At 52.2% G+C, this 27,021-nt stretch overlaps 2 protein-coding genes and 1 long non-coding RNA gene across 4 annotated transcripts in view; 1 reads left to right on the forward strand and 2 right to left on the reverse strand.

Annotated features, from left to right (window-relative positions):
• LOC115285752 lies at positions 1-1,551 on the reverse strand. The gene is made up of 3 exons (XR_003905678.1): positions 1,392-1,551; positions 877-994; positions 1-502 (listed from the first exon to the last, which is right to left on the reverse strand). It is a non-coding gene; the product is annotated as an uncharacterized LOC115285752 (long non-coding RNA).
• A 615-nt stretch (positions 1,552-2,166) lies between these two features.
• Positions 2,167-6,720, forward strand: GOLGA7B (golgin A7 family member B). Its single transcript, XM_029920231.1, has 4 exons — positions 2,167-2,211; positions 3,458-3,583; positions 6,303-6,455; positions 6,541-6,720. Exons 1-4 carry the CDS (start codon positions 2,167-2,169, stop codon positions 6,718-6,720), a joined length of 504 nt encoding a protein of 167 aa, XP_029776091.1.
• A 604-nt stretch (positions 6,721-7,324) lies between these two features.
• The window catches only part of CRTAC1 (cartilage acidic protein 1), a 148,274-nt gene continuing 128,577 nt past the window's right edge, over positions 7,325-27,021 (reverse strand). The window contains exons 12-15 of one of the 2 annotated variants that reach the window (XM_029932328.1): positions 25,044-25,189; positions 24,543-24,585; positions 21,888-22,031; positions 7,325-7,989 (exon numbers count right to left, since the gene is read on the reverse strand). In XM_029932328.1, coding sequence (XP_029788188.1) covers positions 7,724-7,989; positions 21,888-22,031; positions 24,543-24,585; positions 25,044-25,189 — 599 coding nt within the window. In that variant the 3' untranslated portion in view covers positions 7,325-7,723. Of the gene's footprint in view, positions 7,990-20,722; positions 21,438-21,887; positions 22,032-24,542; positions 24,586-25,043; positions 25,190-27,021 lie in introns of those variants that run through there. The other variant, XM_029932329.1, reaches the window with a different exon arrangement.

Consider the following 27,021-nt stretch of genomic DNA (forward strand, 5'->3'; position numbering starts at 1 on the left):
CATCTCACATGGCAGTGGTAGGCTGCTTTCTTGAGACAGGGCATGGTTCTCTGATTCGCCACAGCCCTCACCCAGCCCACTTACATGCTTAGTCCCTGTAAACATTCATAATCCCTGAGAAAGCCCTTCAATGTCAGGGCTAGGAGCAGCTTTCAGTGATTATGTTGTTCCAGCTTCTCAGTTTCTAGTTGAAGAAATGGAGGCCCGGAGTCATGTGGCCTGGACTAGCAGCCAGGTATCCTTCTCCCAGGTCAGTGGGCCTTCTTTCCATCAGGGCTTTGGGAACTTCACAACTGAGCTACCATGGATGGGGAGGGCTAGGAGATGCTGCCTTGTCTTAAATCTTACTCTTTGCCAATGACAGATGAGTGTGCCATAGATCTGGGAGACGAAAGCTCTGGAGTATACGATGAATCTGATACCACCTTCTAGCAATTCTTCAAGACTCCATAGATGCAGATCCCTGGCCACCCAGAGGCTGTGTTCTTTTTTCTTTTTTTTCCTGTTTTTTATTTATTTTTGAGAGACAGAGAAAGCATGAGCAGGGGTGGGTCAGAGAGAAAGGGAGAACACAGAATCTGAAACAGTCTCCTGGCTCTGAGCTAGCTATCAGCATAGATCCCAACGTGGGGCTCGAACCCACGAACCGTGAGATTATGACCTGAGCCAAAGTCGGATGCTCAACCGACTGAGCCACCCAGGCGCCCCCGGAGGCTGTGTTCTAAGGCTCAGGATTTTTGGGGGTGGAAAGGGTGCTGAGCTCTCCTACTCTGGCTACTTGAGAACTCACAGATCAAAGCCAAGAGAGATGAGATCATACTATGGAAGGTAGCACCCAAAATTTTTAATGGAATAATAAACTAGAAGTTTAATTACTGTTCAGTAAAGTCCCAGACAAGTGATCCTGATCAGCAGCTAGGTCTCTTCCAGGCTGATTCAGGAGCCCAGGCTCTTTCCAATTTGTGGTTTCTTCAGCAAATGGCCTCCCTGGTCTCTGTGAAAGATGAAAGGTAACAGAAGAGTGTCTGGTCTTTGTGAGCTAAGCCTATATGTGAACTCATCACTTCCACTCATATTTCATTTAGTCACATAGCAACACCTAATTGCAAGGCAGGATGGGGATTAATCCTACTGTATGCCTAGGAGGAAGAATAAGTGGTGACTAGAAACACATGCCTTCATGGTAGCACACAGTGCAAAGGAGATAGACAAAGGAGGCCATCAGAGGGGAAGAAGCTCAATCCATAACAGAATGGCTGAATCACTGTTTTTGCCCCATTCTAACCATCACTTTTCTGGGTTTAGACCTGCTTTGGTGTTCCCCTGGACACTATAAACATAGTTCATCCCTTCAGCTCGCCTCTTACCTACCCTAGTCACTGGTCTCTTACCCCAGTCATGCCCCATTCCCATGCATCCCTCGCAGAGCTGTTTGAATGATCCTTCTGGGGCTAGGGGAATCCATCCTCAAGATCCACTGGCTCATGTCAGTTGGTTTTAGAAGGAGAGAGGGAGGCCACAGCCCCTTCCTCTTCTTTGGAAAATATAAAAGCATGAGATCCTAACCAGATAGAGCAGGCATAGTAACAAATAACATACTTATATCACTAAAGCCTTTCTTATTTTTCAGAGTTATCATATGATCCTAGTGAATGCCAAGGGGATTTTCCCAATTACAATCTTGATTAGAAGAGTCAAGGATTGTTAAGACAAGTGGAGCGTCTATACATTCGTCAGTTCAGCCCCAGTAATCTGGGATCACATCTCTGACGCAGAGCAAATTTTGCCTGGATTTAGGAATGTCTCTTGTAGTGTTCTCTGATTCTTCCCTTTTCAGAACCTTGGTCTACCAATTATCTTTCATTACTTATTCTTTCCCTCAGCTTTTAAGCAAACTTGTCTTCTGTCCTGCACCTCCCCTCTGGTAGAGCCCCCCTCCAGCTCTTTGTGATCACACCATCCTCTATACTGTCATTCCCCCCTGCTCTTGCCTAACCCACAAACCAACTCCTGTCTTGCTGAAATTTGCCTCAGTCAACTGGAGTATATTGTGTTGTCTGCCATCTTTGTTCCTTCCCACAAGCATCTCCCTCTGTCTGGGTTGCCTTTACACCCTCTTCCCACCCACCGCCTGCTCCCTATCACTGGCAACTCCTGGCCTTCTTTATGACTCAATACAGACCTCAGGAAGACCTGAGTAAGCGTTTCTGGGTAAGATGCTACTTCTCTGAAGCATTTATCACAGGCTAATTTATTATATATTTACCTGTCTTCCTCCCTGGAGCTCACAGACTGTCTTTGCTCAGCATCCCCAGAGCTCGGCAGTAGTGGGGACTCAATAAATGAAAGCTGAATGACTGAATAGACTCACCTTAATTACACAGGATGAACTGGCTGTGCGTTCACTCTGCCCTTGAGGCTTGGTCTCTGCACGGTTCCAATGTCTGGCATATTCTACCCAGTGGGATGCTTGTTTCAAATGTGGGTGACTAAGGCTGGAAGTGGAAGAAAGAGGCCTGGTTCTATTGAGCCCAGTCCCCTCACATGCTAGAGTCTGTGTCAATGTCAAGTCTGCAGTTGTGGGCAAGGAAAAGAGTTGCCCCACTTCTTCCTACCAAGGCAAGATGTTTCTTTAATTTCTGGGTTCAGCCTATCTTATCCATGGTTTTCTCTGGGCATTTGGGGGCCCTTTCTTTCCAGGGGTGAGATGTGCCAGATGGGAAAGATGTCCCTGGTGCTCTCTGACCCAGGCTGTAACTCCCTCCCAGCTGGTGGGCTATTAGGTCTTCCTCTGTCCTACTCCCCTCCCCAACCCTACTGTAAGCCCCACTTCTGGGGCCTAAGACCTCAGTCTCTTTCAGGGTTGGGTTCCCCAAACATGAGGCCTGATGAGTTGTGAATATTTGATACTTGGTGAGTGAAAAAAACTGTGAAAGACTCTGTGTGGAAGGGGTGGGGTGAGGGAGAGTGAAAAGGAGGGGGAAGGAGGAAAACAGAGGGGAGGAGAAGGGAAGAGGGAAAAGGGAGGGAGAGGGGGATAGAGGAAGAGGGGAAGTGAAAAAGAGGGGGAGGGAGAAGGGAGGAGGAGGGAGGGAGAGGGGGAGAGAGAAAGAGAAAGACATGGGCCAGCTACCAGGAAGTCTTTTCCTCTTGTTAAGATTTGTTCTGGCTTTGTTGATGGTTCCAGAACCATCATCCCCTTTTGGCTCAGCTTTTGCCTTACTTCAGGCTTTTTCTAGATCTCTCTTGGATAGCTTGAGGTGTCTTCTCCTATAAACTCCACAGCTCTTCTTCCCCACGAGTTTCCTGGAGCACTTGTAGGGTGGCTAACATTCAGGTTTGCTGGGAACGTTGTTGGTTTAGTGCTATAAGAACCACATCCTGAAAACCCCATCAGTCTTGGACAAACCTAGGAGGATGGTCACTCTGAGTGTGAGTCTCCTGTATCCCTCCTCAGGTCCATAATCTGCAGGAGCTGCGGCGAAGTGCCTCACTGGCCACCAAGGTCTTTATCCAGAGAGACTACAGCGATGGGACCATCTGTCAGTTCCAGACCAAATTCCCCCCAGAGCTGGACAGCCGGGTAAGGATTCTTTTTTCTATACTTGGAACATAGGCTGTGATGGAACTCAGGGACTTATTCCAATGCAGTTTTTTCCAGGATAAAAGTATTATGTGACATATAACTTGTTCAGTCACTTCACATGGAAGAATTAAAAAAATGTCCTAACATTGTCTTGCTGTCACCCTACTGAAAGTTAGAGCTGAAAAAGCCTCAGAGATTTCCTGGCTCCGTGGCCCTTGAGCATCAGTAGCACAAGAGTCACCTGGAGAGCTTATGAAACAAAAGCAGACTCCTTAGTCAGTTGATGGTATCAGCTTCAGGAATCTTTACTTCTTGGCAGCAGTTCTCAGCCCCAGCTGCACATTGGAATTTCCCGGGGAGCTTAAAAAAATCCTGATGCCCAGGTCGTCAAGCAAGGGCTCTGCCCACAGCCCCTCCCTCCAGACTCCGCTACCTGGGTGTCTCATGGACCACCAGCCCCTTGCAAGTCAGCTTCTTCTGCCCAGTTTTGCTCCTGGTTCAGGGGTGTGAATGGCCCTCATCCCGGGCTGCTGTAGAACTGGCCTGGAGTTAGAGAGTCTGCCCTCTGGAGGGCGGCGGGCAGACCCCAACTCTTTCATTCAGCAGCCCAGGCCTATCTGAGTGGGTTTGGGAAGGTGGGACAGGGCTGCCTTTTGTTAATTTGATCCCTAACCAGCTTTTAGGGTGCCCTGGGGTCTCCTCATCTCATCAAAGGACACACCTGTCCTTTGGGACAGGGTGACTCTTGAGGTGGAGCATAATGTTTCCTTATGCATCCACTCCAGATCTTTGTAGGGACAGTGGCTGGGAACCCAAAGCTTCTGACTGTCCTTAGGGAGATCTTTTGTCCTAGATGGGCACAGAAGATCCCTAACCTGTGTGATGGACGGTTCTGATCCTGTCGTGGTGAGTGGGGAAGGGGGTATTCTGAGGAATGTAAAACATGGGCCTATAGACACTTTGACCCCATGTTGAATTTGGAGCATGACCTCCCAATCTAGTGTAGGGTTATTGAAGAGCACAGACTCATGTCAGAGCTGTGTGACCTTGGAGAAGTTCCCTTAGCATTCAGCAAGTATTTACTGAGCAACTACTCCATGTGAGGCACTGGGGATATAGAAATGAAGTCATGGAGTTCATTTTTGACTGGGGGGTATGAAGAATAGAACAAGTGAATATGTAGCAGCTCCAGAGGGGGCCAATACTAGAAAAATAAGTGAGGGGGGGGCACAGGGCTTGGAGAGCTGGGCAGAGGTGAATGGTGCGGGAGGTCTGTGAGATAAGGCGAGCCCTTAGGCCTCTAGGGATGAGCCTGGGTGGAGGTGTCTGGGCGAGGAGTGTTGCATCTGAGGACACAGGCACAAAGGACTTGTGCATTTTCAGGAAGCAGCAGGGCAGTTGGTGTGGCTGCTTGGGGACTGGGTGGACAGGAGACAGGAGGCGGGCTCAGGGCACGCAGGGCCAGGCCTTGCAGGGCCTAGCAGGCATTGTAAGGGCTTCTTGGATTTGACTTGGAGAGAGATGAGAAGGCTTTGGAAGCCCTTCATCAGAGCTGTGACATGATCCGACTTTGGCAGGCTCCCTGGGCAGGGCTGGGGGCACACAGACCAGTTGAGAGGCCTGGACCACAGAACTGAGCTTTGAGCTACTGAAAGTGAAAAAATGCAGGAGAGTATGTTAATTTGTTCATTTATTGTGATAAATTAAAAAAAATTAAATTCTTCAAAGCTTTATTTCAGATGAAGCAATTGCATAATTAAAAAAGTTTAATGTTTATTTTTGAGAGAAAGAGAGAGAGAGAGAGAGAGCGTGCAAAAGTGGGGGGAAGGGCAGAGAGAGAGGGAGACACAGAATCCGAAGCAGGCTCCAGGCTCCGAGCTGTCAGCACAGAGTTCCACATGGGGCGTGAACTCATAAACTGCGAGATCATGACCTGAGCTGAAATCAGATGCTTAACCTACTGAACCACCCAGGTGCCCTGCGATTGCATAATTTAATCGATAGTTGCCAGATAAATGGATAAAAATCTTACTATTTGTTTTCAAATTGAAGTATAGTTGACACGCAACATTACATTGGTACCTGAAAGTGCTTTTAAGAATAGAAAGCATAGAAAGTGCTTAATAAATATTAGCTGTTATGCTTATGGATGCAGGCGGGACAGCTTCCCAGTTGTGCACATCCATGAGGCTGTCGTGTTCTTGGTGACCTCTTTGTTTGAGAGATGATACTCCCGAGGTCGCATATAATCAGTCTCATGCAGTTGGAGTCCCATCCAAACGTGGGGAGCTCCTACCAATTAGGTCCTGGGCGCTTTTACAGCTATCAATATGGGTGGGGGGGTGACGCGAACTCACCAGAACTCCTGCCTGATCCTCTGCTTTTGGAAAGTCTTCACGTCTATGATATTGTGGGAGTTTCCTGCTTCCAAGGGAGGCCAATAGTCATTCTCATTTTATAAATGTGGAAACGGAGGCTAGAGTAGTTAAGTCATTAGCTGAAGGCCACATAGCTAGTTGATGGCCAAGTCTGGACTGGACCCCAGGTCTCCTGACTCCCAGTGCAGTGCTCCATGGGCATCTGCAGCTTCTCCGGTTACCTGTGTGCCACTCCCCCCATTGGTGTGATCCCACCACTGCCACCGCCCTCCTACCTATGACTGTCTAGTCCAGGGAGGCCGACCTCAACCTGGTTCCCTGTCTCTTTCTCCCTCCAGATTGAGCGGCAGCTCTTTGAGGAGACCGTGAAGACGCTCAACAGCTTCTACGCAGAGGCCGAGAAGATCGGGGGCAGCTCCTATCTGGAGGGCTGCCTGGCCTGTGCCACGGCCTACTTCATCTTCCTCTGCATGGAGACCCACTACGAGAAGGTGGCTCCCCTCCGGACTGCCCTGCACCCCCTCGCCAGGGCTCCCCCGCTGTGCCCTCAGCCTCACCTGGCCCTTCTCCTTGCAGGTTCTGAAGAAGATCTCACGATACATCCAGGAGCAGAATGAGAAGATCTTTGCCCCTCGAGGCCTCCTGCTCACTGACCCCGTGGAGCGCGGGATGAGGGTTGTATCCTTCCTGGCTGTTCTGTGCGAGGGCACAGAGCTGCTGACCAGTGGGCTCCCTGGTGAGGACCCCCAGAAATAGGGCCCACCCTAGGGGCCTCTGCCCAGGGGATTCCTAGGGATTCCGCATATCACTGGTCATCAGCTCCCCCCCTGCCCCGTTATCAATGCCGTTTGTGAATTTCAGGGTTTGCTTTTACGGGGCTGCATTTCTTCAGTGCTTAGTATGTGCCAGGTATCATATGAACTGCTTTGTAACGATGTAATTCTCATAATACCCCGATAAGGTGGGTAGCTCTCATTATCCCTCTGTCCATGAGCACACTGAAGTGAAATCACTGGCCCGGGGTCACCCGCTGGTGAACGTCAGAGCCAGGATTTGAGCCCAGGCCCACACTTAACTGTGAGGCTGTACTGCCCCTCAAGAACACATGGACCTGTGCACATGTTTCCATGTCTACAGTCTCATGTCCTCCTGTGTGTGTGTCCTGTGTCCCTCTTTCACAGATGAGAATGAAGTCTTGATGGGCGGCTGGCCCGGGGATGGGTTATAAGTCTGCTCACCCCACCTGGTAAAGTGTGGTCAAAGTGTGCACACATCCCACTCCCAGGGTAGAATGGTTAAAAAATAAAATTTACTGGAAAATTGAGAGGGAAAAGTAAAGAAAACACAAAGACAGGAATCATCTGTTTACAAAGCCCTGTGAGAGGGGCTTCTTTTTATTGCGTTTTTGCTAAGTGCCAGGCGTTGTGCTTAGCGCTTTACAAACGTTATTTCAATCAGTCCCCCAAGCAACCCCAAGATTCTATTATTACCACCATTTTACCACGCAGTCATTAATGGGTAACAAGTTAAATGACCGGTCTAAGTCATCTCTGGAGAGAAAGCGAGTCAGGATTAGAACTCGGGACACCGAGGTTTTCCCACTTCCCACGCAGCAACACCACCTGTCCGGGTGTTTGGTAATTAGACCCACTAGAACGAAGCTTCTGATCCCGGCTGTGCGCCTGCGCAGCGCTCGGCCCTGCTAGTCGCTGTGGACCCGCCGAGCGCGAGCCGAAGCGAAGCGAGGAGGGGATGGGGTCTAGCGCCCCAGGCGTCCGGTCCTCCTCGCAGTCCGGGAAGCAGCGCCTGCTCGGCCGCCCGCTCCCCTGCTGGCCTCCGTTCGCCGGTCCGTCCGCCCCTTCTCGGCAGCTGGCAGGGGCTCCCTCCTTAACGCCGGCCTCAGATCGAGATCTCCATCTACGAGGACCGGTGCAGCAGCGGCAGTTCCAGCAGCGGCAGCAGCTCCGGCAGCGGCAGCAGCGGCGGGGGCGGTGGGGCGGGGGCCCGGTGACTGGCCGAGAGTCCCTGCAGGGAGGTGTACGGCCGGACTGAGGGCCTTTCAGACCTGCGGCGGCTGCGCTACCAGAGCACCCGCTTCTGAGTCATTTTCTGGGCCCCCACTGCTCCCCTGGGGGGGCGGGAGGGAGGGGGACTGGCCCGGTGTTTCCCGTGGGCCATCTTCCCGCACCTGCCTTGCTCCCTCCTGCCTCTCTTCCCTGGCAGGAGGCCCGCTTCCTGACCTGGCACTTCCTCCATGGGGCCTGTTGGGTCACAGGTAGCCAGATTTTCCAGGGGGAGGGGGAAAGTTGGGGCGGGGTGGGTGGTGGGGGTAACGCAATTTGGACAGCCCTTTTCTTCTGCAGCTCCTTTCCCAACACCCCGGAGGGGGGTCAGGTCCCAGAGAGAATGCCCCTATCCCGCATGATTCCTCACTCCAAATCCCACATCCACCAGACTCTGCCCCCAAGCTCCTGCTCCCCGTGGCTGTCTCCCAGTGTCTGCTGTCTCTGGTGCCACTGAAGGGGCTCTGCCTGTTTGTGATCCTGCCTCCACCAGATTCGAGGTCTGGGGAGACAGGAGCTGCTCAGGCCCCTCCTGACCTCTTCTAGACTCCTGGCTTCCTTTTCCTGAGCTCAAAGCCTGGAGGCCACCCTGGCCTTGCCAAGAAATAGCCACCCTCTGAGATTTTGCAGGACATCAGGCGCTGGTTGTGGGGTGCACAGCCTGGGGCTCTGCGAGGTTATCTGGGGGTCTGGAGAAACGCTTTGTGGAGACATGTAGCCTTGGGAGGTTTGAACCTCCAGAACCAGAGCCAACTTCCTGAGATTAGAACCTGTGTGTATGTGAGGGTGCGTGGGTGTGAGTGCCCTGTGCGCACATGTGCACGCGTGTATGGGTAACTGTGTGCATGAGCACCGCGTGGATGTACGTGTGTGAGGGCAGCTGTGTGAGTGTAAGTGTGTACACGTGTGGCCGCACCTGTGAGTGCATGTGTATGTGTATGTGACCTTGCACTTGTCTGTTCCCCTTGGTTGCCAGGCCAACAACTGCCCCTCTCTGCATCCTGTCTTATCTTTGTATGTGATGGTCTGCAGCTGCTCCCCTGTGTGGGGCCAGCCTGTCCCCTTGTAAATAAATGTCCTAAAGCTCCTTGCCCCTTGCCTGGGACTGCCAGCTTGGCTCTTCTTCCTGGTCTCTCCCCTGCCTGCAGAGTTCTCCCCACCTTCTGATTCTACTGTGTATATCCTAGCAGAAGAGAAGCTGGGGGTCCAGGAGAGCAGAGCCAACCTTCCGGGACCTTCTGTGTCCCTCTCCCAAGCTCCCCATGACAAGGCAACAGGGCCACACACGCTGCCCATTCAGCCCACCCAGGCTCTGGAGCTCTCCAAGGCTGTGTAAACAAGGCTTCTGTGGATGTTCAAAGGAACTGGCAACCTGAAGGGGAAAAGGCAAACTCCTTTCTTCAAAGGGAAGGGAAGCATCCCGCCAACGAGGCCCCACCTGCCAAGGCCCAGGGTGGCCAGTGGGAAGGAAGCAGCCCTGTCCCGGTGCCCTGAAGACAGACAGAGGCTGCCTGCCTGAGCCGGCAGGAGGTGCTACATGTGCATGTGAAAGACCAGCCAGCCACTGTAGGTAGCTTTCTGGAACCAAAGAGGGGCCGATGGTTTTTGGACAAGAGAGCAGTGTGTGGGAGGGAGGCGCCTACCCAGGGAGCCAGAGAAGGAAGCCCCTGAGCCCGAGGTGGAAGGTCCTGGTCCAAGGATCCCCCACAGAGGGCTGCAGCCAGGCCCAGGCCCATTCTGGCCCACTGTGTGGCCGGGCCTTACGTCTGACCTGTGCCTCGCCTGTGGGATGGCTGGGCACAGGTGATGCAGTGCCCTTTGGTTTTATTATTTCTTTTTCCAATAAAAGGACTTGCCCAGCTTGAGGCTCTGTGCCATTTATTTCCCCGATTTGGATGGGGTGCCAGTTCTATGCCCCAGGGCCCCAGTGAGAGGATGCTTGGCTGCCCACCCCCCTCATGCCAACGAGGTGGAGCTGAGCGTGTTCTTGAACTAGTAGTGAGGCTGACGCGGGCAGGACCAACCCTACCTTCTTAGAGTTTGTAGTCTCGTGGGGAGGCTACACTCTGGACCCTCTAATCTGCAGCCTTATGGGGCACTCGCAGCCTTGGGTGGAGGGAGCAGCTTGACTGAAAGCCAGGTCAAAAGTCAGTAATGATTAGATAAATACTCATTACTTGAGCTCTGACCCTGGGTTGGGCCCTTTAAGGGGTTGGGTCACAGAAGTCATTCAGTTTTAAAGCCTAGAAAAGCATGTGGGTGTTGGAACCTAGCAGAGTTGTATCTTGGATTTTATAAAACTAAACATTTATTGAGCACCTATGTGTACCAGATACTTTGGTAAAACCACATGCTAGACTGGGAGGGGATTTAAAGGTCACCTAAACGGGGCAGAATGGAGGCCCAGAGAAGTCACATCACTTGCCCCAGTTCACACAGCTGACGACAGTGGTACCAAATTCAGAACCAAGATCTCCTGACCCAGTACTCAATCTGACACCATGCCAATGGCATCGGGATGGAAGTTGCCTTAGGCTGCAGGGTGGCCAGAGTCACACTCTCAGGTCTCTGGACCAAGAGAGGATCTCACCAGACTGTGGAGACAATGGCTCCAGCCCAGGGTGGGTGCTTTGGGGAGATGCCCTCTGAGTGGTGCTGACTGGGACTCTGGGTGGCTTTCACACTTGTGCTTGAGACTCTTAAGGGGCAGCTGGCCCTTTACCTGAGCTCTGGGGCAGGCTGGACTCACTGCCTCTACTCAGACCTCAGGTGTGGGGGTTGTTACAATGGAGGCTGTTCTTTAATATAGGAGTAGGTTCATTCTGTCCTGTTGGCTAGGTTATTAATTCGCTGTAATAATAAACAATAGTAGCTAACATTTATCACTATGTGCCATGCGGTAGGCTAAGACGCCACATAATCTCATTCAATCTTCACAACAATCGTATGGTGAGGACTGTTATTCCCAGTTTACAGATGAGGAGGCTGAGGCTTACAGAAGTTAAATAACTTGGCCAGTTACACAACTAGGAAGTGGAAGAGCTTGGTTGTGAATTTAGGCAACGTTAATCCAGGTTTAGGGACCCCATCAGAGCTTGAGGTCCTCAGCCATCCTAGGATAGGATTTGGCAGATTCCCAGGGAAGGAATGTGGACTTGGAACTGTGCCTGTTACCTCCAAGCCCAGGGCTGGAACTTCTAGGCAACATAGAAGTGCGAGTGGGCTGTGCTCTCCAACTGCGGAGCCCACAGGGGCAGCTTGGTGAAGGGCAGAGCAGGGAGAAGCAGCTGAGGTGTGGCTTCTCTCTCCCTGGTTCTCTGCTGGCTCAGTTATGGGGGAAGTGGCCTCTGCCTTGGGTTGGGTCACAGCCACGTCTCTGCATCCCACTCGCCAGCCAGGAACTGGCCCCGTCAGTCCCCAGGGAGCAGAGGAACACCCCCCCCCCCACCCCGCACCGGAAGCTCCGGCTGCCATTCCCCAGTAGTCACTGCTGTCAGACTCCGCTTTCTAGCTTCCTTCGTGGTGTGTGAAAACCACAGGTTTACAGAAGCTTGTGGTGCCGCCGAGCGGCAGAATCGTGCACTGCACCCCGGAGTCAAAACAGCCTGGGAAACAACCCCGGGGCTCCCAAACCCTGGGGGGCAAAGACGGAGTCCAGTTGGTGGCCACTCCCCCTATGGCCAGCTCCTGGGGTACTGCTTTTTTCCTGGGAAACCCTAGCTCCCTTGTCCAGAGCTCGGGAAGGACTTAGAGTAAGGAAAGTTTCTAGTAGGAGGCACCAACACTTCGTTTGTTTGGGCTTTACTATTTACCGAGCATGAAGGCAATGCAAATAGCACTCCTAGGGGGACCTGAATTGGAGTTCAGGCTTTATGAGAGTAGCACATGGTGGAGACTCGGTGAGCCTCAGTTTCCTCCCCCAGCTGTAAGATAGGGGTACTAATTCTTTGCAAAATTGCTTGGGCCAGTGCCTCGCATCTTTATACCACTGATGTCTGGTCCTATCCCCAGAGATTCTGATTTCATTTTTCTCAGGATCAGCCTGGACATCAGGACTTTTTAAAAGTTTTCCTGGAGGCTCTAGCATGAAAATAAGTTCGAGGACCCCGATTTTGACAGTGCCCAGAGCTATGAGCATTTCACAGGCCTCTGAAAATGTCTGAGGCCCAAATAAAAGTTATCAGTTCCACAAAAGCAACAAGACGAAAAATGAGTACAAGCTGTGATTCTGCTTGTGACGTGTTCTAATACTGGCAAAGTTAATCTGTGATGTTAAATGTTAAGAGAGCAGCTTCCCTGGGGTGGGGTGCTGAATGGAAGAGGGGCTGGGGAAGCTTCTGGGTGCTCATAATCCGTTTCTCCAGCAGAGTGCTGGTTACACAGACGGGATCACCTTGTGAGAATTCATTGAGCTGTACACTAAAGAGTTGTGTATTTTTCTACAGGTATGGTACAGTTCAATAAAATTTACCAAAAAAGCTTATTGGGTCCAAAATAGGAAAAGAAAACAAAACTGAAATTAATATTTCATTACATATCTACAAAATGTAACCCTGTCAAACAGTCCACTGTAATTCAGCTCAACTCTGATTGTGTGTGTGTTTGTGTCTGTGTGTGTGTGTGATTCAGTGTGAGTTGTGAAATATGTTATCCTGATATAATGAGGGGTGGGGCCCCCAGAAGATTAGAACATCTCTCGTACCTAAGAAAACCTTTTTTTTTTTTTTAGTGTTATTTATTTTTGAGAGAGACAGTAGCAGAGAGCAAGCTGGGGAGGAGGAGACAGAGAGGGAGACAGAATACAAAGGAGGCTCCAGGCTCTGAGCTGTCAGCACAGAGCCCAACACGGGGCTAGAACCCACGAACCGTGAGATCATGACCTGAGCCGAAGTCAGATGCTTAACTGACTGACCCACCCAGGTGCCCCCTAAGAAAATCTCAAACTGGCCCAGGTTTACACCAGGAGCTCTTAACCTTGACCCCGCCCCCTGCACTTATTTGCAAAATAATGTGTATTTATCCGAGGGAAGAGAATCCGCAGGTTTCAGCAGATTCTCAAAGCAGTATGTGACCACCCACTAAGAAGTGGTTGACAACTGGTTTTGAGGAATCTGGCCTAGCATGTGCCTGTCATGACATAGGTGTTCGTCGTGTTAGTTGCTTTCCTTCAGAGTCCAGCCTTCTAAGGTTTCCACAGGACCCTTCTCAGGCAACTTTGGGAGGATGTATTCTCTTGGCAACGCCCGGGGTGGACTGTGCCGAGCTCATGGCTTTTCCTCTAAGGGGCTATTTCATGGACCTGTCATTTTAGCACCTGCCCATGGCAGAACTTAGCACAGCAGCCTGGACCTGCACGGGGCCTTGTGGTTTCGAGTCAGGGACTGAACCAGGGACCGCGGAGGCTGTGGAAGAATGGGAAGGGGGAGTCAGAAGCCTTCACCAGTCTGTCGAACCCTAGCGCTGCACTCAGCTATCCTGAGTCCCAGCTCTGTCATCTGTAAAATGAGTGCACGATGAAAATGCATCTTGGTGAATGAGAATCTATTTCTCCCAAGTAAAATATTACTGTTATTGCTGAAGTTACACTAGGACCTCATTACACCGCGGCCTCGTGACACAGATTTATAGCCAGGTTTCAGATTCTTGCATAGAATAAACAGTTATTTGTCCACGGGTTCACTGGTTCCCTAATATATGCCAGGAACATTCATGTACTTTATTATTCCATTTAGTTCTCTAACACTCTGGTGGGTGGTTATATTTGGATTCTTATTTTATGGATGAGAAAACTGATGTTCTAGGTGGTTAGGTAGATTGACGAGTGCCCACAACTAGTAAGTGTCAGAGTAAAGAGCTGAACCTAAGTGTTAGACCTCAAATCCTGCTCTCATTCTGCCAGTGTGTCACAGTCGGGTGAAAAACTCCATTCTACCTGCACTGCCTCATAAAAATGGATTCCATACCCGGGGAGAAGCACGTGGGGGAAATGCGGATACAGAAGAATTAGCTTTGCAGAGGCATGATGGGGCTAGTTATTCTGGAGTAATTCAAGTTATCGATTTCTGTAATGGAAAAGTGATTGGAGACCAGCTACCACCTGAGAGCAGCCTGTGTCAGGCCCTGGAAGGGGGAAATGTTATAGCTTACTGGACCTTGTGAATGGCAATGGCCTTCTTCCCTCTGTCCCCCGCTCCTTGGTAAACTCTTGGAGGGTAGGGATATTGTCTCCCTCACCTTCAGCACCTCCCGCCCCTGCCCCAAGTGCCTGTCATAGTGCTATGCCCTTGGCAGGTAAATACAAAATGCAGTTCGCCAGAAGGTTGGCAGGAAAGGAGGAAGCAGGAAGAGGCAGGTATATACGGATGTGAAATCCTCTGGCCCCTGGAACAATTGACCTGCAAAGCTGCTCAGGCGGACACAGACAGATAAGTGGCCACTGAATGATAACAATTCAACTGCAGGTGAACTAACTCAATTAAAGGGTAGAGGCAGGGATGCTGGACCGTCCCCTGTGCTGGGCAGCTGCTAGGAGTTGCTTGGCCGTGATCTCATGGCTCTGCTCATGATCTCCACCTGTCCTAAAAGGGGAGGGGAGGAAGCATGCATCCTGACCCCACCCAGCCCCTGCTCAATGCTCCCTGAACACCACTGTTGTAAGGTGGGTAAATCCTCGTGGGGCTGCGTATGTTTGCCTAGAAATCTGGACGTGGGGCCCTAGAGAGTGAAGTCCCATGGGTGGGCGGATGGCTGGACGGACGGATAAGTGGATGGATACAGAGAAGATGGGTACCGGGAGATGACTGATGGTTCAGAGGTGAGCAAAAGGGCTGCCTGGCTTGAGATGGATGCTCGCAGACCCTGGAGAGGCGGGTGAATGGATGGATACCGATCGGCCCTGTGCTCCCTAGTGCAGTCTAAATACGGAGCCGGAGCTCTTCAAAGGGAAGATACTGCGTAACCCGGTCCCCAAATGAGCTCCGCATGTGAGTGATGGATGTGTCTCGTTGGGAAGGAGCCTTCGAGGTTTAGCATTGCCCCAGTTAATGACTTATGGGTTGTTGTAAAGCCAGGCAGTGCTAGAAGTGAAGGCAACAGATTAAAGGGCCTGGGACAGATTTTCTAACAATATCTGCATGTGATCAGTCACTGCACTGAGCACCGTGCATGCTTTATCTCAACAGCTCTGTGAGGTTGTTATGCTTCCGTTCTGTGGAGGAAGAAACTGAGGCTCAGAGAGAGGAAGCGGCTTGTTTAAGGTCACTTATAGGGCATGTAGGTGAGGTGTCTGGAAGTCAAGCTTCAGTCTGTCTGATCCCAGAGTCTTAGGGCAAAGAGAACATTTTAAGGATGGAAGGAAGGAAGCGGGGAGGTTGAGAAGACCATAGGATTTTTGGACCAGGTCTCTAATACTCTGGCACATGAGACACATTCTGCGTTGAGGTGAGGCTTTGAGACCCCCATTCCTCCCTGTTTCCTCTCTGCACCTGCCTTCAAGGCCTATAAAGCTTGAGCCAGGGGACCAGGAATTACAATGAAGGTGTGTGGGGTTTACCTTCCTCCCTGTGGCCCAAGCTTATTCCTGTGCTGCGGTCCCCACGGGCAGCTGGGGACGATGTGACTGGGCTTTTCTGCTTCCCCAGGAGCTCTGCACCCAGGTCTGGGGTGGAGGGAGGAGTGTTAGTCCCTAGACCTTTCAGTGGGGGTGGGGGGTGGGGGCAGATACATGAGATGGTTCTGGGTGGTAAGTCCTTCATGGTTGGCATGGAGAAAAACAGTGAGTTCCCTTTATAGGAATTACTCTGGGCCCGACTTTCCTTCTGGCAGGCAGGCTGGGCTCATGAGGTTCTGGGCAGGGACTTCCTGGGAAGAGGTGATACGGGTCCTCCTTCCATCCCCACCCTCATCCCCTGCTGCTGACCCTGGCTGCGGCCTCCCTTCTCAGCTGAGCAGGACCCTCCGTGCACCGAGCCCTTTCACTCAGCTCTTTCCCGGCTGCGTTCCATGGGCCGAGGATGGGTCTCCGGTTCACTCAGGGGGCCCTTACCCTGACTCTGACTCTGGGTCGGCACCATGGAAAGAACAAGTTCTGCCTTCCCATATTTCTGACACTGTTGATACAAGTGTGCATCTGAAATACTTGAAGCTTTCCGGAAAATGAGGCAGTGTGAGCAAGGAGGAGCCGCAGGCAGCAAATTCCTGGCTCCGCTGTGGTCCTCGGGGAGTCACTGTTCCTTTTGAGCCCATTTCCACAGCTGAGAAGGATGAGGCAGGACTAAATGACTTCTAAGGTGCCTCTGGACTTGATGTCCTAGGACTTCTGTGATGGTGAAGGGGTGACCCCCAGGCCAGTTCACGAGCTGCCGGTGGACATGTGCTCTGTGCAGCCCAGTCAGTGGCACCCTCTCCCTGCTCGGTGTACTTTGTGATTATCCTCCCTGGGTAAGGCCCTGCGTGACACCTAGGCTGAATGTCCCCGCAGCTCAGGTCCTGGGAGCATTTGCCCTGCTCCCTTATGGCCATTTTCAGTCCTGAGATCTCTTCTCTGCAAAGTTGTCAGCTCCCCAAGGGTGGCCCTGGATCCTCCACGTCTCCCGTGCTGCAGACGCCCAGGTGGCCTGGGCCACAGCAGGGAGTGCTGGGAGCCATGCGAGATCCTGGGGCGTACTGTGTGCCAGGCACCATGCCAAGTGTTTTAGAGCACTGTGTTTAACACAACAACTCTGTGAGGTAGGTATTATCCCCGTTTTACAGATGAGAAAGCTGAGGCTGGAGGCCAGCACACCTACTTTACATTTCTGCTCAAATGCCTCTTTCCCAGAGGCCCACTCTCTCTCTCCCTATTTAAAGGGCCCGTCTGCCTCCATCCTAGCCCCTCGGTGTGCCTTCACGCTGCGCCCAACTCCAAGAGCACTTATCTTCTGACTACATAGCCCTATACCCTTAGCATATTGTTTACTGCCTGCTCTATGTCACCGGGGCATCAGGAGTCGGCCAGTGTCGGCCCAGCCACGAGAACCACACCCAACACACAGCACACGTCCAAACTGCATATACTGAGTGACAGCTGGTTACAGAATTTGCCCAGGTGTCGTTTCCTGGAGGCTTAAGAACATAGGCTTCGGGGCCAGACAATCGCCAGTTTGAATCACAGCTTTTACCGCTTAATAAGCCATGTGACCTTGTGGAACTTATTCTATCTGAGCCTCTGCTGCTTTGGTGATAAAACTGATGAATAACATTTAGCCCTTAGCACGGGTGTGGGGATTCGTGGGGACATATATGTAAGGTTCTTGGCATGCGACAGGCATTCTGTAAATGTTCGCTCCGTTCCCCGAGGAGGGTTTTTTTCTCTTCCAGCTTCTCATTTTTCTCCAATGGTCTACCTTTTGACCACTTTGCTGTTCAGCCACAGTTCCTCAAGGGGATGGCTGCGGTAGGAGGTTGGCATTACTGTGGAGTCAAGCGGCCCGTGCTCTCTCGCCTCCTTCCCCTTCTGGGATGTACCTGCTGCTAAGAAGACCCAGCATCAGCCCTGACAAGATGTGGCTGGGGTTCTGGCCCACCCTGAAAGGGACAGCTATGGCTGACCCTGGGGAGGGAGAGAAGGGGAGGGACTCGGCCGACAGTCTGGGTGGGGTATCCCTCTGGGATCTGCTGGGCAAACTCAGCCGGCTCCCTGAGAAAACGAAGCGTTCGTCCTCCTGTGTCCATGCAGCTCTGGAGAAGTGACCAACAGCCCTGTTCGGAGTCTGGAGCGGAGATCTTGCTGGGGCCACAGTCCAGGGGTGCTGGTCAGCGTGTGATGCCCAGACCCTGGGAGGGGGCCATAGCAGCCAGAGTGACACATAATCAAACTCTTGGCCCTCAGAATGGCACCTCCCCAGAGCAGGGCTGGAGGCTTAGTAGGCACTTGGAGAGGCTGTGCGGGTGGTTCCCGTGTTCCTTCGCTAAGGACAGCCACGCTGGCTGATGCGAGGATGTCTTCTCGCAGCTGGAGGGTGACCGTGTGGCGCTTGTCACAGATCCTGGGCTCTTTAGGGACTCTGTTTCCTCCTTCCCAACCCATTCCTGCCCCTGGGCAACACAGATAGACTGTGACTTTTGTGTAACTGGTTAGTCACCCCAAACGGGAAGGAAGGGTCCGTGTTAAGAGCTTAGGCTGGGGGGCCAGACTACTCAGATGGAGGCCTTCCTCTGTCTGTCCCAGCTGTGTGACCTGGACAAGCCACTTAGCTTCTCTGTAAACCTGGGATCGTTATAGCACTTTCCGCTTGGGATTGTGGTGAGGATTACACACGCTGATTCTCCTAAAGAGCTTAGATCTGGCCCAGACACGCCAAGCTCGCTGATTGTGGCTACGTGCCATGTTAAGGGCACATTCCTGGGAAGAGGAGTATTCTTGGGCAAATTAAAAATGGTATTCTTATTCTTATTACTAGAGTGAGCTGGGACTTCCCAAAATGGGGCCCAGCTCCCCTGTTTGCGCGATCTGTTGCAGGTCCACGCCATTCGTCTGCACTGGACGCACCTGCTATTTCTGTTTTAAACTCAAGTCCAGCATAAGACACCAAAGATGTCAGCAGCCTGCGTGGGGCTAAGAGACAAAGAAAAGCCTGTCTGTGCTCAGAAGGGGAAGGCAAGGGTGTAGCACCTGTGGGGGTCAGAGGAAGGAGCATTAGAGGAAAGGGGATGGTGATCCTGCACCTGGCTAGCTTGGGCGTGGCTCTGGGGCCACCCCTCTATGGCCAGGTCAACACAGACCAGTAAATGCACTGGGCTGGAGGCCCTTGGCTCAGAAAGCCTGGATTCCTGACCCACTGGGGAAGCCTTATTATTTGGAGGGCAGAGACTGTTCAGTTGGGTCAGTACCTGCCTGGCCTCTCTATCTTTTAGCCTAGTATTTATTCCAACACAAGTATCTTGGGGACAGGGGGCTTGGCCCCCTTGTTGGACCTTGTCACTTTCCTCATAGAAGGGACCCAGGAGGTTCGCAATGAACGCTTGCTGAATGAATACTTGAACGAGTGAACACATACAGAGAGCTTGCTTTCTGGTGTGGAAACTGAAGCACTTGCCTAGATTTTTCAGAAATACCCTGTAAGTCCTATTCTCATCCCATGCCTTGGGTTCCTCCATCTGGATGGAGCAAGACCATGTGGGGACAATAAACCATGTCACCTCTACTTAGCCATCATATGCCCAGAGCCTAGCTTAGTACCTGGCACATAGTAGGTGCTCAACTAATATTTGTTGACTGAATGGATCACATCCAGACTAAGCCTTCTTGCCCCAGACTTGGGATGGTGGAGTTGTGCTTTTGGTAGCTGAGGGGATTTGGAGTGCCTCTTTGTAACTCATCTGTCCCCACCCACCAAGTAGGGTAAATCGACACAAATATACCCTGTTGTAAGAAACTCAGTGCCCGAGGATTCGTGGTTATTACTTTATAAGGTATCCTCTGATGTTTGCTGTCATCCTGAATTTTCTGATGTCCTTGGCAGGCCATCTCACGAGCTGTCCTGTCCCTTACTTCTCATGCTGTTGTGTGTGGTCTGTCCATGGACACTGTTATCTTGCCATTTACCACGACATTTGGAACCATCACCTCTGTGGGTCTGGGGTTTACTTCTCCTGCTATCTTTGATCTACTTGTTCATTTCTAAAAAAAGGCAGCCGTTTCCAGAATGACTAGGGAATAGTTTGAATAGTGACAGTGTGGTCTGTTGGCCCCTGACAAGACGGTGTGGTAGGAAAGGGCTCCAGCCTTGGCTGGGGAGTGGCTGGAGCTGTGACCTGGGTAGATGGCTTCATCTCTCCGAACCTCAGCTCCGGGCCCATCCAGACCTTTAACTTCACCTGAACCCACAGGAGTGGGCTTCCCAGAAATGGAGCAATTTTTAAGTTGTTCTATGCTTTCCTGTGAAAATGTAGCTGTTTTTATTTTAAAACTTTTCATTTAAGCTCCTCTTCTGAGTGTAAAAACAGCACTAGTTATGAGGAATTCATATTTTGTGATTTATTGGGAATATTATTATTATACCAGAAAATGGTCATTTTTTGGTTAGATATGTTTTTAAAATGCTTGCTGCATTCCTAAGTGTGATTTTATTATATCTTGGGGCAACTTTTTTCCCCCCGAAGAACAGATCTGTGATTTATAACAAGCCTTCACTACCGAGGCTGGTTGTGAAAACGTTCTCTGGCGTTAGATCATTCCCAAAGGGTGCTCTGCTTACAGAGGCTTCCGGGTTTCTAAGCATACTGCAGAGGAGACCACGTTGCAAGATTGTTTCTAGAAATCAGGGTAACTTGAGACAAGCCATATCTCTGTCCAGCCACACACTGAAGGGTCTTAGAAAGGAAAGGGCTTTGGGGATACACCAGGCCAAACCTCTCATTATTTAGATTATGCAAACTGAGGTACGGTATAGAGAAGCAACTTCCTCCTGTAAAAGGCCCAGAATATTCCCTCCACATCTGCACCTTGCTCTTCCTACATCCCTTGCCTGGCCCAAAGCCCGGCCCACAAATGTGAACACCGGTGCGCATACCCAAACCACTGCTCATACACAGGACATTTCCCTGTCTCGTGATTCGCTCTCCCAGGGCCCCTGACAGAGGAGCTGCTGCGAATTCGGCATTCCAACCAGCATCCGCTTGCCCCAGACACATTTTTGTTTTCACCAGCTAGGCGCTAATATCCAGCAGAGAGTTTATTGGCATAATTTCTCCAGAAAGAGGCTGGAAGATGTGGCAAGTTCAAACTTTAACATTTTTGTCAAGAGTCCCAAAGGGCCACCTTTCCCCCTCCCATAATAACCGCCAACTCCAATAAGGCTTTCTCTACCGCAGGAGCTTGGGGCACACAGAGCAGAAACAGCACAGGCCAAGCCAGCAGGCACATGATACAGGAGTGAATCAACTGAGCAAGCAACCGCTTAGGAGCCATCTTTGTTAAGGGCAAAATAGGGTGCTCATGACACTGGAGGACACAGAAAAGACAGGACTATCTTGATTCTTCCGAAGAAGTGAGGGAGGGTAGATGGGGGTAAGAGGGGAGACTTTCCTTTTCTGTTTTCTCAGAAAACATTCAAAGAAAGGCTTCACAAACAAGATTACACAAATACCAGTATTTCCCAAACTTCCCTTTTTAAAGATGGCCACCCCTGCAGTCCATTCAGAGGGGGCGCACAGCAGCGTCTACTGGGCGTGGAGAGAGAGACAGGCAGCAGGAGAGATTTAGTGTTCCACAAAGGTTGTTAGTTTAGTTTTCTTCCTTTATTGATGGGATTTAAAGTGCATATAACTGAAGGCAAAGTCCAAGGCCTAGAGAAAGATACGAGGCCCGAGAGAGAGGCTCAGAGATTCTAAAGGCAGCAGAAGGATACCCACCTAAAAAGGCCACTTGAGCTGCAAAAAGGATGGGAGAGAGAGAGAGAGAGTGGGGAAAAAGAGAAAGGGGATGGGGGTGGGATGGGGGTGGGGGGAAGCATTTGGGAGGAAGAAGACAAATACCAGTTCAGAAATTCAGACAAAGATGAGTGGTAGGAGCTTGTTGACATCCCTGGTAGGAAGAGACGGGCTAACAGTAAGGTAGGAACATGTAGGAAACGTGATGAGGGGAGAGATAAGAAGAACGGCGGCCTCTGGCCAGGGCACAGCACCCCACGGACGCTTCAGATGGTGGGGCTTCTCCACCTCTGTCATGGTCTTCCCCGGAGACCCAACGGGGGTCTAAGGAGACTCCATCCGGCCAGGAGAAGTCAGGGGATGGGGACGTTGATCTGGGGCCTCCCCAAAGCTCCCCAGTGGAAGACAACTTCCTGCTGTCCTACTGGACCGTGGCTGGGCCTTACTCACCCACACAGGCCGTGCCGTCCTCATTGGGCTCGTAGCCCCGACTGCACCGTTTGTTGGTCCGGCACCTGTAACTTCCATATGTGTTGACGCACACAGGCTTGTCTCGAGGGCACACGAATGGGAACTGGATGCATTCGTTGGTGTCTAAAAGGTGAGGGGAGTCACTCACCAGGGAGGTGTGGGGCAGTGGGTCCTCACTCAGGCTCCGCTGCCCCTCCCACTCTGTGACCAGGGGCATGTCCCTTCTCTCTGCACCTCAACTTCCTCACTTCAGTCCTTCCGGCTGGCTCGCTCTATATTTGACCTCTACATGTTGGGGGTGTCAGACTTGGTCCTGAGTCTTCTACCTACCACACTTTCTGTAGGTGCTCCCGCCATATGTGGATGATTCCAGATTCCTATCTGCAGCCACAACCTGTCCCTGGGGTGCCAGACTTAGGAAACTAACATGCATCTCATACTCAGTAGGTCCAAGATGGAACTCTAGATCCTCCAGCCGTCAAACCTCTTTCTCCCCCGGCCCCATCGTGCCTAAGTCAGTCAACACCACTGTCACGGACTCGGCTGCTCAAGCACAGATAGGAGCAACCCCAGTGCCTCCTTTCCCCTCACCTCTGTAGGTGAGTCAACAACAGAGCCTGCCGTTGTGCCCCCGTGGAACACCTCTGTCTGGTCGCCTCCTCCTCCTCCGGCCACAGTCTATTCCCAGCCTGCACCACTTCTTGCCTGGATTTCTACAGATTGGCCCTCTGGCTCCCACTCTTCCCTCCAATCTAATCTGAAGGCAGGGTGATCTTTTGAAAATGTGAATCGTCCTCTCCTGCTTAATTGCAAAGGGCCCCAGACCGAAATCCAGGCACTGTGAGGCCCTCCCTGACTTAATGCCTGGCTCGCCCGCACTCTCCGGGCACGCCAGCCTCCTGCCCTTTCCTTTCACATGCGGGGCCTTTCCCTGCCTCACGCTCCTGCTCCCGCTCTTCCCTCAGCTTCTCTGTGGCTGCCCCTTCTCGTCCTTTAGGTCTCGACAGAAAGGTGTTCTCCCTGACCACTCTATCTAGAACCTTGCTTAAAGCATTTTTAGTCCAGCTCATCTGACTTCCAGGTCACATGTCTGTGGTCCCCTCACTAGAAGAGATGCTGTTCCAGGACAGGTGCTTGGCCCACATCCCCAGCACCTCGCATGGGCACATAACTGTCCATTAATGGTGAAAAAGAAGAGGCTGGAAGGGTGATCTCATAGGGTCCTTCTCGTGCACAGGCTAGACGCTGGAAGTTCTATGTACGTGCGTCTCTGTTGAGAGTGGCCAGGGTTGGGACACGGAGAGTGGAGGAGACTGATTCCTCCCAAGCCACCCTCAGCACTGCACTCCTCCACTTTCTCACTTGTAGTCCTTTGCCCGTGTGGTGCCCTCCACCGGAACACCTTCTCCCCCTCCCTGCCTGGTGAACCCTCCGTTGCCCCCCAGGTCTCAGCTTAGGCCCTGTTTCCCTGGGGCACCTTCTGGGACCCTCCCTGGCTGGTTTAGGGCCCCACCTTTGTGCTCCCACATCCCACCCCTCCCCCATCCAGCCCTGTCACACTTTCATCACAGTTTATTCATGTGCCTCTGCCACTGGTTCTAAGCCCCACAAGGGCTGGGACTGTGCCTGTCTTGTTTACTTTTTTTTTTTAAATGTTTATTTTTGAGAGAGAGAATGTGTGCAAGAGAGACAGAACGTGAACAGGGGAGGGGCAGAGAGAGGGGGAGACACAGAATCCAAAGCAGGCTCCAGGCTTGAGCTGTCAGCACAGAGCCCGACACAGGGCTCAAACCCCCAAACCATGAGCTCATAACCTGAGCTGAAGTTGGATGCTTAGCCTGGGTGGCTTAACTGAGCCACCTAGGCGTCCCTGTCTTGTTTACTCTGGCATCTCAGTAGCAAACCCACTCTCCTGGGGCTGATGAGCATCTGCAGAACAGACTTGGGAAGAATGCTGCCTGGGAGTCTAAAGGCAGGAGGAGTCCTTGACCTGACCCCGCACTGCCGGTTCCTGACACGGAAGATACTGGGTTGAGGGTCTTTTAGAGGCTGAGCCCCTTGGCTGCCCTCTGCACCCCAGGCCCTTGGCGGACTTCCAGAAAGTCAAGGAACCTTCACAGAGCCGCAGTCCAAACAGCGCTATAGCTACCTGCCTCCCAGGACAGCGCGAGGCTACAGTCTCCCTTTGTTCCGTGACCATACTGCACACCCAGCTTGCTCCAGGGCCCCTGGCCATGCCAATCCTTGTCTGCCAGCTCCCGTGCTGGCCAGCTGGCCACGTGGAAGCCACCACGGGAGACGTGTGCGCACCCCAGCCACCGTGGCCCCCAGGAGCCAGGCCTCCCGGCGAGGTAGGTGTGTGTCTCCTTCCCTTGTCCGTTCTTTCTGAATTCATGGCAGGAAGCGCTCCATCCTGGGAGCCACGGTGACTCAGCCTGCTGGCTGCCAGCGTCACTCCCACCTTGGTGAGTCACATGGCAGTTGTCTTGGCATCTGGAGCCCCGGGGACAAACAACACCTTTTCCCCCCCACCTTTCTCCTCTTGTCTGCAGCCTTAGCTTTGCCAGAGCTCAGGCTGACATTCCCCAGGGAGTCTGGCCTCACCCAGTCCTCTGGTGCCTGCAGGCAACTCACCCATGCAATGGCCATTTTCCTGCTGGGAGAATCCTTGACCGCACTGCAGGGTGGGGAGAAGCAGAGGCGCCAGTGAGTTGAGATGTTCCCACCACCAGTTTCCCCCTAATCACAGCCACAGAGCAGCCGTAACCCTGAGCCCAGAATGGGAGGTGCTCTTAGCGCTGGCCTGGGGGAGCCCCTCGCTGCCGGGACCCCTTTCCTTGCACCGAGGAGACTGGGGGAAGGACAAGAATATATTCGGTTCAAACTCCTGCTCGCTCCCCTCATGCGGGATCCACGTGCCTGAGCTGGGACACCTAACACAACCGATGCCTCTTCAACTACAAATCCCTCCCGAACCGACGCACGGAGGGATCGTTATGCAGCCTGCTCTTTGCTGAGAAGATTTCCCTCATTCTAGAGGCAAAGTCTGCAAATTCCTGGGAGTCCAGCTTCAGACTGTGGGGCTGTGGGTGGGGGCTGCTCTTCTGGCTCCGAGGCCCAGACACCCTTGCTCACCTCCAGTGGGGCTGGGTTCTGAAGTCTGTCCTCACCCCGGGGATAGGGGATCTCCAGCACAGAGTTCATCTCCTCACTGGCCACGCTCCGGCTTGCCATCCTGCCGTCTGGCCACGTCACCTCCACACTGCTGGCTTCATCCTTCCCTACAGGACAGAAGGAGAACTGAATTCTAATATCTATTTAATTTAAATTGGTTTACATTTCCATAGCTACGCATGGCTACCATATTGGAGAGCGCAGCACCAGAACTCACACTCTAGCGGATAGGCCAATCAGCAGGAAGCTGTTTTAGGGGAGAAGGTAAAGCCTGGTGGTAAGCAGGTTGACTTTGCAGTCCTGGGTTCAAATCTTAGCGGTCCCACTTGCCTTACTGTGTAATCTTGGCCATGTCACTCTACTTAAATTTATACTAGTTATAGTAATAGCCTGCTAGGGGCCATGCTTTCTTCTACCACTGGGAATGGGCCTGTTTTCAGGGAGCTTCTGCTCTGGTGGGGATAGACAGGCCAAAGATGAAGAGATCAATAATGTCAGACATGAACAAGCTCTGTGAAGGAAACAAAGATAGGGCAGCAGGGCAAAGAGAAACTGGGCTTGGCTGGAGGCCTCTTCTGGCCGGGTGAGCAGGGACCGTCTCTCGGGGGGAAGGCACTTGAGCTGAGCTTGGAATAAAAGCTGAGGGGATATAGAACAGGACAGTGGAAGACACAGGAGAAGGCCCATCCTACAGAGCTGAGATGTTTACAAAAACTAATGGTGAAGCTCAGAGAATATTCACAGAGAATCCAACCGCACACACCCTTAAAGCAGCGTGTTACCCTGGTTGTAGAAAGCAGGTTAGAGACCTGTGAGGCGTTCAGGCAGTGTCAGAGGCGGCTCCAGCCCCCTGCTTGAGGCATCAGGCTTGTCACTGTGGCAAGGTCAGGCTAATGGTGATGAATTGGGCTGGGCAGGAGGTGGGGGCTGGGCCTTTCCTGCAGGGAGAGTTGTTTTCCTAGTCTGTCACCTGGGAAAGAGGGCCGTGCCCAGCAAAGGTAGGTAGGAGAGGGGGCAGCAGCCTCGTTGTCACCCCCCAGGGATGACCAGATGTGGACCTGGTGCTCAGGGCTCCACAAATCCTGTCATACTCTCCAGCATCATTTGTGGGCTGAATAAACAATGTCACCCATGTGGCTGTGCTACTTCCCCTTAATGTATGCAGACACTCCTGGAAAAAGCAGGGAAACCGAGAAGTGCTGCTGAATTTACAGCAGCTTTGGCCCTTACTGTCCGCCAAAGGATTTTACAGGGATAGTTACTGTGGGGGCGGAGGGTAGTCTGGGACACATTTTCATGTATAAAAGGGATTCCTGCATTTTAGAAAGGGTTGGCAGCCACCAGCAGACTTCGAGGAGAGTGTGTGTGTAGGCTCCTGTGTGCAGGGGTACACCCTGGGGGCAGGGGGAGCTTGAGATGGCAGGGGGCACGGGGTGGAGGGCCCCAGCTGCGCCTTCTTCCCGGAGTCCTGGCACCCTTCTGTGGGGCTCCTAGAGGAAGCTCCCCTTTGCATGCAGCTTCAGGACTCTCCCCGCATTTGCTTCCCCTTGGCCTTGCCGCTACAGCGCTGAGAGTAAGGAGGGCAGAGCGCTGTGGGCATGAGCGCACCTGCCAAAGGTGAGCCGCCCCTGTCTCGACGGGGCGGCGCAGTGGGACCAGGGAGAGGCTCCCAGAGCCCAGACCCCCATACCCGGCGCAGCCTCTCTTCCCGTCCAGACTGTCCCCTTCCAGCCTTACTGATTCTGGGGTTTGCTTTCTCAAGTCAGACAATATTTCTCATAAACCTCTAACCCCTCACTCCCTTCTTCTATAGTAATTCCTTTTGGAGAAGGTGGGTGCACCATGGGACTGGGGGGTATCCATGGTGGGCTTCTTTTTTTCTGTTTTGAAATAGTCTCTTGAAGTTAAAGAGATTTGGCATTTGTAGGTTGTACAGTGC

Source organism: Suricata suricatta, chromosome 2 (genome assembly GCF_006229205.1).
Source record: "Suricata suricatta isolate VVHF042 chromosome 2, meerkat_22Aug2017_6uvM2_HiC, whole genome shotgun sequence".
Lineage (NCBI taxonomy): Eukaryota > Metazoa > Chordata > Mammalia > Carnivora > Herpestidae > Suricata > Suricata suricatta.